The 15,109-nt window shown below is 42.7% G+C and overlaps 1 protein-coding gene across 1 annotated transcript in view; it reads right to left on the bottom strand.

Moving 5' to 3' along the window:
• Positions 1-12,081: 12,081 nt before the first annotated feature.
• The window catches only part of rbm17 (RNA binding motif protein 17), a 31,340-nt gene continuing 28,312 nt past the window's right edge, over positions 12,082-15,109 (bottom strand). The window contains exons 11-12 of the mRNA XM_078535596.1: positions 14,591-14,663; positions 12,082-13,060 (exon numbers count right to left, since the gene is read on the bottom strand). Of these exons, the coding sequence (XP_078391722.1) occupies positions 12,957-13,060; positions 14,591-14,663 (177 nt within the window). The 3' untranslated portion in view covers positions 12,082-12,956. The remainder of the gene's footprint in view (positions 13,061-14,590; positions 14,664-15,109) is intronic.

Raw genomic sequence — 15,109 nt, forward strand, 5'->3', positions numbered from 1 at the left:
ATCTAAAATTCTCCGGTCCAGGCAACATTATTCCAAGGAGAGTAACTCACCTCCTGATTTCTGAGGCAAGTAACTTACCTCCTGACTTCCCAAAGCCTGTCCAATATCTCTAGGCACAAGTCAGGAGTGCAATCACAGAGTCACAGAAATATTACAGTGCAGGAGGCGGCCATTTGGCCCATCATGTCAGCCCTGGCTCTCTGTACGAGCTCTACACTTGCCTGGATGAGTGCAGCTCCAGCAACAATCAAGAGGCTTGACACCATCTAGTCCATTTGATTGGCAGCCCATCCACCATCTTAAACACTCACTCCCTCCACCACCAATGCACAGTGGCATAGTGTGTACTACATACAAGATGCACTGCAGCAACTCACCAATGCTCCTTTGACAGCCCTTTCCAAACACACAACCTTTACCACCTAGAAGGACAAGGGCAGCAGATGCATGGGAACACCACCACCTGCAAGTTTCTGCCCAAGCCACACACCATCCTGACTTGGAAATATATCGCTGTTTCTTCACTGTCTCTGGGTCAAAATCCTGGAACTCCCTCCCTAAGAACACTGTGGGTGTACCTACACCACATGGACTGCAGCGGTTCAAGAAGGCAGCTCACCACCACCTTCTCAAGGGATGATGACCATGAAACCACTGTCAATTGTCATAAAAGCCCATCTGATTCACTAATGTCCTTTAGGGAAGGGAATCTGCTGTCCTCACCTGGTCTGGGCTACATGTGACTCCAGACCCACAGCAATGTGTTTGATTCTTAAAAAAAATGCCCTCTGAACGAGGGCAATTAGGGATGGGCAATAAATGCTGGCCTCGCCAGCAATGCCCATATCCCATGAACGAATAAAAAAATAACTGGGGATGAGTGACAGATATTGGCCTTCCCATGAAAGAATTTTGAAAAATAATTTCTGTACCCTCTCTAGTATGATCCCATCCTTCCTATATCTTCATGTGACATGGAACAGAAGTTCGCAAACATCTTTTTGTCAAGCCCATGCCATTCTTTCTAGATTCATGTGCCATTCATGCCACACCTTTTCTAAGAAACTTTTACGTCAAGATGATGGCAGAATGCACTGTAATTGGTTTCAATAACTGGGCAAAACATGAGAGAATAAAGCTGCCATCAGTTACTTTGGCATTGTGTCTCTCAAATACCCAAATGCTTCAAGGATCTCCACTTCCGTGCAGCAAGAGACGCTACAGAAATATCTTTCATTTTATAACACAAAAGGTTATTATTGATGTTGTAGGTCATAAAGATGAGCTGGATTATGTTTCCAAGGACCAGTAAAATAAATACCAGCTTTGGTTTCTCTCGCACCCTATTCCAAGGGAATTTGCTCCTACATACAAATAGCATATCTGTGAATGGGAGTCTTGAGTGGGAGGCAATCATAATTGGGGGAATCAGGCAATTTTATTAATCACTGGAGAGACACTCATGTAGTTTATATTCACTGTATTACATTGCAGTTTTAAAATCACACTACAGTTTCTCACTTATTTTTAAACAGTGTTCAGTCCTCAGTCTATTTTTGTGCCTCCAGCAATTGTCAAAGTAGATATCATTTAAGAGGCAGTAATTTTCACAGTGAAAGATTAATGGTCAGAAGATCATCACTGAAAACCGACTGAGAAATAAATATTTGCAATCTATTTCTGGAAATTCCTATGTCCAGGAATGTTTTATAGGATAATAATTCGCACTGTTGAATAATTGCTTCAAGGTTGCAAATAAAACACCCAGCTTAATATGTGGCACTGAGTGGGTAGTTTCGCACAGCAGTGGGTACAGGGGCAATGCCACACTCCACCAGATTCCCAATCTCAGCCTTGCAGCTGCAAACAGGGCACAAGCACCTCCCCACACCAGCACTGACAATTTGTGCATCTATAGTGCTGCTTGCGGACAGTAACATAACTCCAAAAGGGTGGAGCCCAAGTAGGAAGGTTTAGATAGCCGGGGGCGTTTGGCAGGCAGAGATCCAAAGGAATAATCAGAGAGGGTAGCGTGAGAAGTGAGGCAGTGAATTAGGGAGGGAAGTCTAGAGTGCAGGAGGACAGAGAGGTCAAGATTTATCCCCAGCAGGCAAAGCACAGAACAAGTGGTAAACCAGTGCCCGAGAGGCAGAATGCACAAGCAGAGGACCACCCACCCCCGCCCCCCAACCCATTCCAACCAACTAGAGAAGGAAGCTTGAGGCAGGGTTGCACAAGGTGATGGGGCTAAAACAGAAAAGATGAACTGGCTCAGAATAACTTTATCTCCCAGCAGCGTGGAAAAGATTAGTTCTGACAAGAGCCTAGGAATGGGGCGTTAACTTAGTCTTTTCAAAGACTATTTTCTTAAGAAAACCAAGGGAAAAATAATTATATTTAGTATAAAACAATACAAGAATTATATTTATTTCAATTAATTATATTCTATACAATGCCTCAATAGGTACATTAGAATGTCATACTTTAGATTTAAAATGTCAACTAGCCACAACCAAAATTTGTCAAAACCCTTCAAGCATACCATGTGAACAAGGGAGAAGCCTAAACTAGTCCCTATAGACATCTGCATATAAATAGCCCAGACGAGCACCACGTTCATGCTTGACTGAGGTTAAATTTGCTTAAAATTAAAGCAGGTCATAGTGCAGCTGAATGGCAAACTCAAGGCAGAAATTGCAGAGAAGAATAATAATGAGCGCGAGTATTGAACACAGAAAATGGAAGCGGGGAAGCAAAATTAAAGCAGTTGGAAGAAAAGAAGAGATTATTCTGTTTATTCAAGCCCAGGTATTTTGCTTGCCGTTTTCTAACAAAATATCAATTGACAGGTGGATTGTGTGTAATAAGGGGGCTATTTTTATACCTTTTAAATTCCCTTGATCATATGTTGTTGGATGTCTGCAGCAGATACTGAGAACAGGCTTAAATAACAACAGGAAAACATGATGGATGTACAGGACTAGTTATTGCATCCAGTGTACCAGCTGTGGCTCGGTTAGGAACACTGTCGCCTCCAGATGTCATGAGTGCGAGTCCCAATCCGGGATTTGAGCGTAGGAATTTGTGAGGCACTCCAGTGGATTGCTGAGGGGTGGTTGTACTGTCAGAGATGCCATCTTTTGCATGAGCCTTTAAACCAAGGCCTTGCCTGCCCTCTTGGGTGGCACTATTTCAAAGTGGAATGGGGGAAGTTATCCCTCGTTTCCTGGATAATACTTATCCCTCAACCAAAGATGCAAAAAAAAATTATCTGGTTATTATCACATTGCTGCTTGAGAGAGCTTGCTGTGTGCAAATTAGATGCCACATTTCCTACATTACAACACTTCAAAAGTACTTCATTGACTGTAAAGCACTTTGGGTTATGGTTGTGAAAGGTGCTATATAAATGCAAGTCTTTTTTTTTCAGTTTTTCTCATGCAGACAAAATAGAGGATAATTGATGGCTACCAATAATGGTAAAACAAGAGGTGGACCCATATTGTGGCTATTAGATTTGTTCAGGTCAACGAGTTTAGAAATATGCTATGACATGGATGATGCTATTTATACATGATGATAGGGGCCGATAAGTATCTACTTTTCAGGCATATGAATTGTTTACCATCAATGCCATTATGACCTGTTTCTTTTCCTGGCACAGTTCCATGTACCCCAAATTATGTCAGTAACTTTCCATAGTGACTATTCTTCAGACACAAGCCCAGCAATTGAGTATCAGTGGGCTGTGATGGGGAGCATCACAGGGTGAGCCCAAGCCTGCCATTACCCAGGGCTAACACGCATGCAGTTTCCAGTAGCAGGCAGTGGAAAGTGAACAGGAGTACGAACCATGGCTGACTTGTTTTTTTAAAACCTCCCTCACTTGAGCCAAATTATAACACTTCTACTCCCAACCCGCTGAGATCAGTTAACCCAACACAAATAAAGCATCTAGCCTGGTCAGTACATATCAGGAGCACACACTGGGCCGTGCAGCTACCTAATTAACCCAAGCCAACAAAATAATGATCCCAAGTGTGCTACGAATTACACGCTTAACCAGTTTAGGATTATCAGTCAGGTTCGCAATGTGGCTCACTTACACTTGCTAGGAGCTACACATATTCATATGCAGGGGCCCTGTACTCTGCAGGCAAATGGGACATGTCCAGGCATTGTGCCTTTTTTGAATTAAGCAGAAGCATGAGGGACAATAGCCCCCTGGTACATTCTCCATGGCAATGACTAATCAGAGCCGACTTGCCAACCAATCAGCATCCTTTTCTCATGCAGTATAAATTATTGCTCCCTTTGGTGTAGTGGTATTGTCACTGGCCTGGTAATCCAGAGACCCAGGGTAATGTCCTGGGGAACAGGGTTCAAATCCCACCAAGACAGATGGTAGAATTTGAATCCAATAAAAATCTGGAATTAAAAATCTGTAGATCTCAAAACAGTTGCTGTAAAAACCCATCTGGGGAAGGAAATCTGCCATCCTTACCTGGTCTGGCCTACATGTGACTCCAGATCCACAGCAATGTGGTTGACTCTTCAATGCCCCTCTGAACAAGGGTGATTAGAGATGAGCAATAAATGCTGGCCTAGCCAACGATGCCCATATCCCATGAACAAATAGATTTTTAAAAATTAGTGCATTTGTCCTGATAAATCCTTTAAATAAACTTTGCAAGGATGTCTCTTTTTTCCAGCAATACTCAAATGATGAAGCAATTTAGTAGAGAGGGCAGAGTGGAATGCGTAATGGTTTTGTTACTGGATAACCAGAGGTCTGTACTTATGATCCAGAGACATGAATTCAAATTCCCACCATGGCAGCTGGAGAATTTAAATTCAGTTAATTAAATAAATCTGGAATAAAAAGCTAGCATCAGTAATGGTGTCATAAAATCCAATCTGCTCCACTGGTGTCCTTTAGGGAAAGAAATCTGCCCTCCTTACCCAGTCTGCTCCATATGTGGCTCCAGACCCACAGAAATGTGGCTGACTCTTAACTGCCTAAAAAAAAAACCAGCAGGTTGTCCCAAGGGCAATTAGGAATGGGCAATAAATGTTGGTCTTACGAGCGAAGTCTACATACATCCTGTGACTCAATTTTTTATAACGTCAGGTATTTAAATGAAGGATCAAGATTTGATTTCTGGTTCTTCCATCACAATGACCTTCTCCATGTAAAATAGCACAGGGCGCTGAACTGCCTCTCAAAGGCGGGCTCTGTAAGATATTATCTATCACAGATGTAAAAGTTATTTCAACGCACCTTTCACATGGCCGCTCAACAGTTTCATTTTCAAGCAAATTTCCTGGCACAGCAAATGGATGGCGATGTTAAAGTGCGATTGCTTCTTGGGCTGGGGCAATAAGAACCTCTCAGCCAGCTGGAGGTCCCTAATGCCTTATTACCTTAATGAGTGTTTACATAAATAAAATCAAACAGATTAAAGCAATTAAAACCCGACCCTTCAAGGCTGGGTCTGCTCGCTTCGAGCCTTGAAATCGCCTGTCAATGGATCGGAACAATTGTTTTTTCTACCCCCCCCTCCTCAGTAAGTCTTCCCGTTGCTTTGCAGAAATTATTCATCACAAAGTACCAACTGGTTTCTCCTTCTGAGACTCGCTCCTCTCACAACCTCGCCCCAAAACGTAACGTGCGGAAATCATTTAAAGATAACGAAACTTACCAACTCCTAAAGGCATCTTAATCACCAAGATTTCGATTGATCAGAGACAAGAATGGTGAGCTCCTAAAGGACTTGTTCTGCCCTCCGAGTGATCTCTTCACGTACTGAGAAAGGGGGTGGCAATTTCCCAGCACTTACAGGCAACCACATATATTCAATTTCTCAGACGTACTTTACTCCCAACAAACAATGATGTCAAACGGCAACCTCGGAAGTGCCGGCTGAGAAAGTTTTAACCCCTGCCGTCCCTGCCTTATATATCATGGGGCACAAACTGTGTAGGGGAGGGAAGAGGTGCTGTGGGTGTAAATGCCATAGGCAACCGCTTGAATTAGCATAACCATGTTCTTCGCGCAGGGATGGATGCGAGGGCGATTTTTCACAGGGAAGAAGAGGTTTGAGCTACCGATGGAAGCACAGGAGTCTTAAAGAGGGGGTTTTTGAGCTCACAAGTCACAGGTGCCGAGGTTAGGAGTTTAAGAGATTGGGGAGGGGGAGGCGAATAGAATCACTTATCCCCGCAAGCATTTTTTACATACAGCCATAGCCCAGAACCAAATACTTAACAAGAATGACAGTGCATAACCTAATGACAAGGAAGAATGTGATTGCACTGGAGAAGAGAGAGCAGAACCAGGATGTTGCCTGGGCTGGAGTGTTCCAGCTATGAAGAGACACTAGATTGGCTGGGGTTGTTTTCCTTAGGGCAGAGAAGGCTGAGGTGGCCCCTGATTGAGGTGTACAAAATTATGCGGGGCATAGATAGGAAGAAACATTGCCCCTTAGCGAGATGTCAATGACCAGGCGCCATAGATTTAAGGTAAGGGGCAGGAGGTTTAGAAGAGATTTGAGGATTTTTCTTTCCACCCAGAGGGTGGGGTATATCTGGAACTCACTGCCTGAGTAGGTGGTAAAGACAGGAACCCTTAGAACATTTTAGTAGTGTTTGGATGAACACTTGAAACGCCATAGCATACAATGCTACAGGCCAAGTGCTGGAAAATGGGATTGGAGTAGATAGGGGCTTGATGATCGGCGCAGACACAATCTCTCCATGCTGTAAAACTCTAGGACCCTCTATGCCAAGTTAATCTGTTTTTGGTGGTGCTAGTTGATGGCAGAATGTTGGCCAGGACACTGGGGTAACTGTTTTGAACACTGTCATTTGGCGTCTTTAGCATCTCCCCGGGCCACCAGGAGAGGCAGACATTGACTTCATTTAATAAAAGCAAAATACTGTGAATCTAAAATAAAAACAGAAAATGCTAGAAAAACCCCGCAGGTCTGACAGCATCTGTGGAAAGCAAAACAGGGTTAATGTTTCGGGTCCGTATGACTCTTCTGGAAAAACTCAAGAGCTCTGCAGAAGAATCATACGGACTCGAAACATTAACCCTGTTTTGCTTTCCGCAGACTCTGTCAGACCTGCGGAGATTTTCCAGCATTTTCTGTTTTTATTTGACTTAGTCTCTTCTGAAGGGCATGTAAAAGCTGAGGAGAGGCATGTACATTAAAAAGGGCCAAACATGGGACACTTGGTTCCAACAGAGGTGATCACATCAGCACGAGAGGAGAAGTATTGGACGTAATGTGTCTCTAGTGAGAGTGGAAGTATGGAAGAGCTGGATGTGGATATTATTCAAAGTGTGCAGAATGGACAACAGTGGACAAACATTTCGTAGTAATAATGAACTTCTTCCTAAAAAGCTTTTCTGCAATTGGCTACTGATGGCTCATGGCATTCACAGAGCAGGCAGTCCCAGGTACAGCCGCTGTTTCTCCTTGAATGTAGTGGTTTCAGACTGAACCTTATATGATTTTCAATGCTGGCGACCAAGGCGCATTGGAAATGCAACACCTGAAAGTGCTGTAGAAAAGTCAAATGACTAAAGTATGAAGAAAAAAAAAATCAGAAAAGCTCTTGATTTTTAAGCTTCCACAGGATAAGAGCGGTGGGGGGGGGGAAGCTTACACGTGAAAGTGCTAAACGAAACAAAAATTATTAATCTGATGTATGATTTCAAGTTAAACCATGAATATAAAACAATAAGACCCATAGGTACAGATAAGCAAAAGCCAAGGCACAGCACAGGCCTGTAGGCTTTATAAAGGCAGCTGCAGCAGCAGCAGAGTCCTGGGGGGTCACATGACAGTCTCAATAATGTCAGACAAAAAAAAATATGCAATTCCCTAGAGCCAAACGAGGTGAAAGAGTTCCTAGTGTGTGAGGGATGTTACCATGTAACAAACAACCTAATAAGATGGGTAATCTCACTGGCCAAGTGGCTGTTGCCCTTGCACATCAACGAGGCTTCATTCTCTTTATCCTCCAGTTATTGCCCTTACTTTCCCAAAGGCAGTGACACTTGTCAGGGTCCATTTCCTTGATGTTACAATTCCTCAGCAAATAGCTTGCCAAATGGTTCATTTTTTCCCCCCGCCTGAGTCTCAACAGGTTTTGCGCGAAGCCTGATCCAGTTCTCACCCATGTCAATATACAGACAGGCCAACGAGGGCTTAGCAGATAGTGACCAGGAGTGTGAATCTTGTCAAACCGGAGAGCTATTGGAATAACCAACCAATATACTCACCATAAATTATCCAAAGCACAAAACTTAACTTCATACCATTATTATTGTAATAAAATTCATTTTTTCTTACTGTGCAGAATATGTTGATGAAAGTAAATGACCATGCCTTACCGATGCATTTGGAGACGTAAGTAAAGAAAATGCATCTATGCTATAGGAGGGGAATACTTTATCCGTAATGATCTCCCAAGGCATCGCATCAGTACATAGACTTGTATGCACATTTAAAGGCTTACATTTTTACAGCACCTTTTCAGGGCCACCAGCATCTGTGTTTTGCAGTCAATGAAGTACTTTTGAATTGTAGTCGCTGTTGTCACGTAGGAAATGCAGCAGCCAATTTTCACACAGCAAGCTCCCGCAAACAGCAATGTGATAGTGGCCAGATAATTGTTTTTTGTTATGTTAATTAAAGGGATACATATTGGCCAGGACACCAGGGTAATTCCCTGCTCTTCTTCAAAATAGTGTCATGGGAACTTTTATGGGCACCCGGGAGCAGGTTTAATGTCTCATCCAAAACGCAATACCTCCAACAGTACAGCATTCCCTCAGTGAAGCACTGGAGTGTCAGCCTGAAAATCTTTGTGCTCAAGAGTCTGGAATGGGACTTGAACCCATAACCTTCTGACTCAGAGGTGCGAACGCGACCAACTGTGTCCAGGCTGACACTGAAGTGACGAAATGGATTACATGCAGTATTTAAATGGAGGAAATAACGCTTTAGCTGCTTGAGGGCACTTCCCAGGTAGGAACCTCGAGATCTGACAAAAGGTTATCAGCTTTAAAGATTAGCTCTGTTACTCTCTCGGCGCATGCTGCCTGCCTGCTGAGTATTTCCAGCATCCTCAGATTTTTACTTTTGTCTCCACGTGATTAATGCCATTTTATTCAGGATTACCGAATAAAGACAGTAGCAAACTAAACTGCATAGTGTAAAAAAACAGCTATAGCTGTATTCAGGAGGATCTCCTGATGGTTACATCTATAAAGGATACTTTCCCAATGTGGGATCCAGAGTCAAAAACAATATAGGGTGATAGATTTGATCCTTGGTTTATGATGAATGAGCCAATTTCAGCTGGTGCAGTGGTGGATGTGCAGCAACTGATCTCAGGGGCCTTAGGCTAAGCAGAGAGAAGGTTGTGCACGGCTCCCTCATTAAGAACGATTCAATTGCCCTGACGGAATGGCTTATTTAGCAATAACCTGCTCACTGATGCCGAGTTTGGGTTCCGCCAGGGCCACTCAGCTCCTGACCTCATTACAGCCTTGGTTCAAACATGGACAAAAGAACTGAACTCCCGAGGTGCGGTGAGAGTGACTGCCCTTGACATCAAGGCAGCATTTGACCGAGTGTGACATCAAGGAGCCCTAGCAACACTGGAGTCAATGGGAATCAGGGGGAAAACTCCCCGCTGGTTGGAGTCGTACCAAGCACAAAGGAAGATGGTTGTGGTTGTTGGAGGTCAGTCATCTTAGCTCCAGGACATCACTGCAGGAGCTCCTCAGGGTAGTGTCCTAGGCCCAACTATCTTCAGCTGTGCTTCATCAATGACCTTCCATCATAAGGTCAGACATGGGGATGTTCGCTGATGATTGCGAAATGTTCAGCACCATTCGCGACTCCTCAGATACTGAAGCAGTCTATGTCCAAATGCAGCAAGACCTGGACAATGTTCAGGCTTGGGCTGACAAGTAACATTCGTGCCTCACGTGTCTCAGGCAATGACCATCTCCAACAAGAAAGAATCGAACTATCGCATGTTCAATGGCATTACCATCACTGAATCCCCCACTATCAACATCCTGGGGGTTACCATTGACCAGAAACTGAACTGGACTAGTCATATAAATACTGTGGCTACAAGAGCAGGTCAGAGGCTAGGAATCATGCGATGAGTAACTCACCTCCTGACTCCCCAGAGCCTGTCCACCATCTATAAGGCATAAGTCAGGAGTGTGATGGAATACTCCCCACTTGCCTGGATGAGTGCAGCTCCAACAACACTCAAGAAGCTTGACACTGTCCAGGACAAAGCAGCCCGTTTGATTGGCACTACATCCACAAACATTCACTCCCTCCACCACCGACACACAGTAGCAGCAGTGTGTGCCATCTACAAGATGCACTGCAGGAATTCACCAAGGCTCCTTAGACAGCACCTTCCAAACCCACAACCACTACGACCTATAAGGACAAGGGCAGCAGGCGCATGGGAACACCACCACCTGGAAGTTCCTCTCCAAGTAACTCACCATCCTGACTTGGAAATATATCGCTGTTCCTTCACTGTCGCTGGGTCAAAATCCTGGAACTCCCTTCCTAACAGCACTATGGGTGTACCTACACCACATGGACTGCAGTCATTTAAGGCGGCAGCTCATCACCACCTTCTCAAGGGCAATTAGGGATGGGCAATAAACGCTGGCCCAGCCAGTGAAGCCCACATCCCACAAATGAATAAAAAAAGCACATTGGCGAGGCCAGATTGCTGACATTCAAGGTCTTTTGCTATTTATGAAGAAAGACTCGTGAGTCAAGGTATTCAGTACACCTGGAACCATACCTCCCTGCATCAATAACTTTTGATAGGCAGGTTCTTCCAAAACCCAGCAACTAATCTGTCACAAATCCTTAAATTGAAATGTAAAATTGAGTAACCCGTCATTGGCACATAATGATATTTTGATGCACTATTGCTTTTTTGTATGCATTGCTGGAAGCATTAAAAAATTGATAATTCAACAAAGGAAACTGGCAGCACAATTTAGAATTCATTAGAGCAACCCTCTTAGGATGCTCACCCCACAATCCAGCCTAAAGTTTAAAAGCCTATCAACTCCGAGTGGCCTGTTACTGGAACCTGCTTGCCAACACTGGGCGCACTATCAGTTCCTTTCGATATGGAGTATTCCAATGGAGTGAGTGAAGAGAGACTGAAATATTCTTCATGTCAGATTATCTCTTGGCCTCACCAATGAATCAAGTGGCAGCTAAACAAGTAATAAGCTCACTCTTTGGACAAATAACCTATCTGCATTATTGCATTAAAATTCCTGACAAGGTGGATGCCGGGCTGATAAAATATCAGATGGTACCGAAACCTAACTCTGAAACTTGTACAGTGGCTAGGACACAGAGTGGTAGGATAAAGGGAGAGTCACCCAATATCAGCATCCACCATTTTGAAGGGTAAATTACTCTTATACTGACATACTGCTACATCGGGCCACATTCTGGTGCCTTAGAAACATGGACATTTCTTCAAACAACAGTCCAAGTGCCTAGGTATATTCAACTAAAGCTGACTACGGTTTGATCAAACATCTTAGACTGCTACAGTCAGAGGGAGTGTTGATCTCAGGTTGCTGTAACATGCCTCGTAGCTGCCAATGCTTCACACCACTGACTGAGGCATCAGAGGAGGTTTGTTCTTGGCTATGGGACATATGTGACTCGGGTGGAACTGTGTGGATGTGTGTGTCATTACCAGGGGCAGACACAGGAAAATACAGATAAGTCCCATAAATCAAAACTGGAGTGTGTTAAGGAATACGCCCTCTTGGGCTCTTCATTCTTCTAGCCAATTAGCTGATATAAAAGAGTCCTGTTTGCGAGCAATGGCTTACAAATGAGCCATATCACTATTGTCTTAATAACAATAATAATTTTTTAACCGTTTCAATATATTACAAAACAAATAATTACCTCTTTCCCAATGGTGATCTAAGGCAAAGCAAATGCACAGTATAAAAATGTGTTCATTAGCTTGAAGAACAGCAAATTATCATAATAAAACAGTTTATCATAACCACTGTGAAAAGATGACAAAATCCAGTACTTAAAACACAACTTAATTTACAGAAATTATTACAATTTAAGGTTTTCTGTCACTACTTTGCTTTTTGTCAAGATGGATGCACAACCAGCTGAATATGAATTCTGAACAGAAAAAGAATGACAACTAAACAAGAAATCTCAATGCCTCCAACTGAATACCCATATTTTATAAGCACACAAATAATATTTCCAATATAATTACTTTCTTCAGAAACAAATCACTTCACTGAAAACTGAGTAAGTGTAACATTTCACAAATTCTGTCACAAGTATCGAAAATGGATAAAGAGAAGGATTGACTGAATAGGTGGGAATAATGTCACCCGTCACCAGCACTTTCAATAAAATCCGGAGGATCTCAAGCTGATGAAAGAATGTATTTTCTAAAAATGCGTTTGTCTACCGATCAGGTTACCATCCATCAACAAGTCGGTGAGCTTGACAGAAAAACTCGAGTAGTTTGGAGACACGCGTTTCAAAGTAAATTCTGATGGAAAATACTACAAAGCAGCTCTAGTATCGGAAACATCCTCCCAAACAAAAGGAAATAAGCATTATGGAAAAGTGTCATACTGGCATTAATTCACGGTGACTTTGATGTTAAATCCAAACCATCTGTGCACCCCTCAGAAGAAACAATATCTGATCTTGCGGATATGAAAGAAGGAGAAATATAATTACTGGCTACAGTTTAAAGATGGTTATGTCATTTCAGAATTAATTATAATTCGTCCTTCCCTTTCTTCACAACTTCACACTTGGGGTACTGTTTACACCACATGCAGACAGCCGATGGATGCAATACTTTCACTTGTGTTTTTAGAAAAGGTCACCGAGGTCCAGTTGACGGAATTTATCCAGATTGTAGAAACAGGCCTTCACCACTCTGCCACCAAAGTATCTTGTATTCAGGTCAACAACAGCTGAAATAAGAGGAACATGATTCATTATTTCCAAGACCTAACTCCTTGCTTTATTAAAATAAATCAGCAGCATAACAGTTGGTAGAAGGTGATTTATACAGAATAATTATAGTCAGGAGTTAATCACACCTGTAATTTTGGTTCAAAGGAATCCAAAACAGGCGTATGTACACACTGTTGATAAATTTGTGCTAGATTTAAAAAGAACTGTTTCTGATATATTTTTAAATTTTTGTAATTTTTGGAAATTGACAAGTGCTAGTTTTAAAAATGCTAAACTGTAATCAATCCTAGATGCCAAATGTACAAGAAAATCCAAAAATGACTTAAGACTAAAGCCACACTTTACGAAATACAGGACATTGAGGACCTTGAGTTCAACAACTTCAGATCATAACCTCTGCTGTCATTTTTTTGTGTTTGATTTTGGATGGCAGATGTTGGTAATGATTGTATTTTCCCATTAACACCTCTTTGAAACATATCTTCTGTTTCTTGTCCCATTACGGCCCTCCTTTAGTCTTGCACCATCATCTCTGTTGTCATGTAATCTCTCCTGTCTTCCGCCCTATCACCAACCTCCCCTTTTGCTCTTTTTCTCCCTTTTCCTGCCTCTGTGACTGCTTAAAACCTATTACCTCTCCTAATGTTTTTCCAGTTCTGAAGTAAGGTCACATGAAACATTAACTCTGCTTCTTCCTCCCCAGCTGCTGCCAGGCCTGCTGAGTATTTCCAGCAATTTGTTTTTATCTTAATTAAGGAGCTTATGTGCCATGTTATGTAGATACAAACCTACCCCATTTTTAAAAAAAAATCCATGAATAAACATTTCACCAAAACCCGTGCGCATCAGTCAGCAAATAACATTGTCTCTGATTAGTTAATCGCTGTTGTTGTTGAAGGTGAGGAATGGAACACCATCCCTGAAGCCACCTCTTGTCAGGTATAGCAGACACATTTCAGAGTAAAAATCTTACTTCATCAATGTCTCAAAGTCCAAATTCTGAGGGTGACCCCTGCTCTAAGTTTACTGTATTACAATCATATGCCACCTCATGCTAATTTTTTATCGTTTAACTTTTCTTTAATTTTTCTGAAATTATCTCCCTTTCTACCCTTGAGGTACTAACCTTCTGTCGCGGTAACGCTTCACCAGGTGTCACATACCCTCCAATATCTCACCCAATTAGCCACTGTTTGTGTTCACAGTGCATATGTTGATAGGCTAGTCAACCAAAGCAGCTTCATAGCCAATTCAAATCATGTTCTCGCATGATTCCCGCAGATGCACACTTCATCCAAGAGTTACCAGGCCGAGATCTGCAGTTGGGATGATCCTTCCTCCCTGACCCACAGTCACTAAGTGCCGCTGTAATACTTTTACTAAATATCCCGGCTGAGATCAGCTGAGCGTCAATCAGGTGTCAAACCTGCAAATTCCTGGTCTATCTGGTTTATGTACTCACTGGGAAAATTCAGAGGAATACGGTTATGTTCTCATTAAAAAAAAAGTGACTGAAGTACTATTACCTTTAATTGCAGACTCTACCCGCTCAAATTCCACAAATATCCTGACTGCCTCATCATCAGGTGCCCCAGGAATCTGAAAAATTAAACAGAAGTATTAATTAGGCGAAATGCCAAAACTTTATATAGCCTTTGAGGGGGCCCATAAGACATAAGTACAGGAGTCAAAAAGTACATGGAGGACAATGGCACCAATTCTCTGGATATTTTGAATCAGGTGCATATCTCTAGGAAGCGCTGAAACCAGGGTCACAAGCTTCCAACACAAACAATGGGATCAAGAGGAGGAGGAACAATGGAAGGATGTCAAGCCGCTAGCGTTTCGGCACACAAGTACTGCGCCCATCCCCCGTGCCAATCCCCCATTATCCTCATATCCACAAACAGCAGCAAAGACATGCTCACCTGAATTTGTCCAAAAAAACTCTGAACAGGCTCCAATCCAAGGGAAACACAGCAGAACTGTGCCGCCTGCCACAAATCTAAACAGCCCCAAACTACAGCACAAACACAGTAGCACTG

Source organism: Cetorhinus maximus, unplaced genomic scaffold (genome assembly GCF_964194155.1).
Source record: "Cetorhinus maximus unplaced genomic scaffold, sCetMax3.hap1.1 HAP1_SCAFFOLD_549, whole genome shotgun sequence".
NCBI classification, from domain to species: Eukaryota; Metazoa; Chordata; class Chondrichthyes; order Lamniformes; family Cetorhinidae; genus Cetorhinus; species Cetorhinus maximus.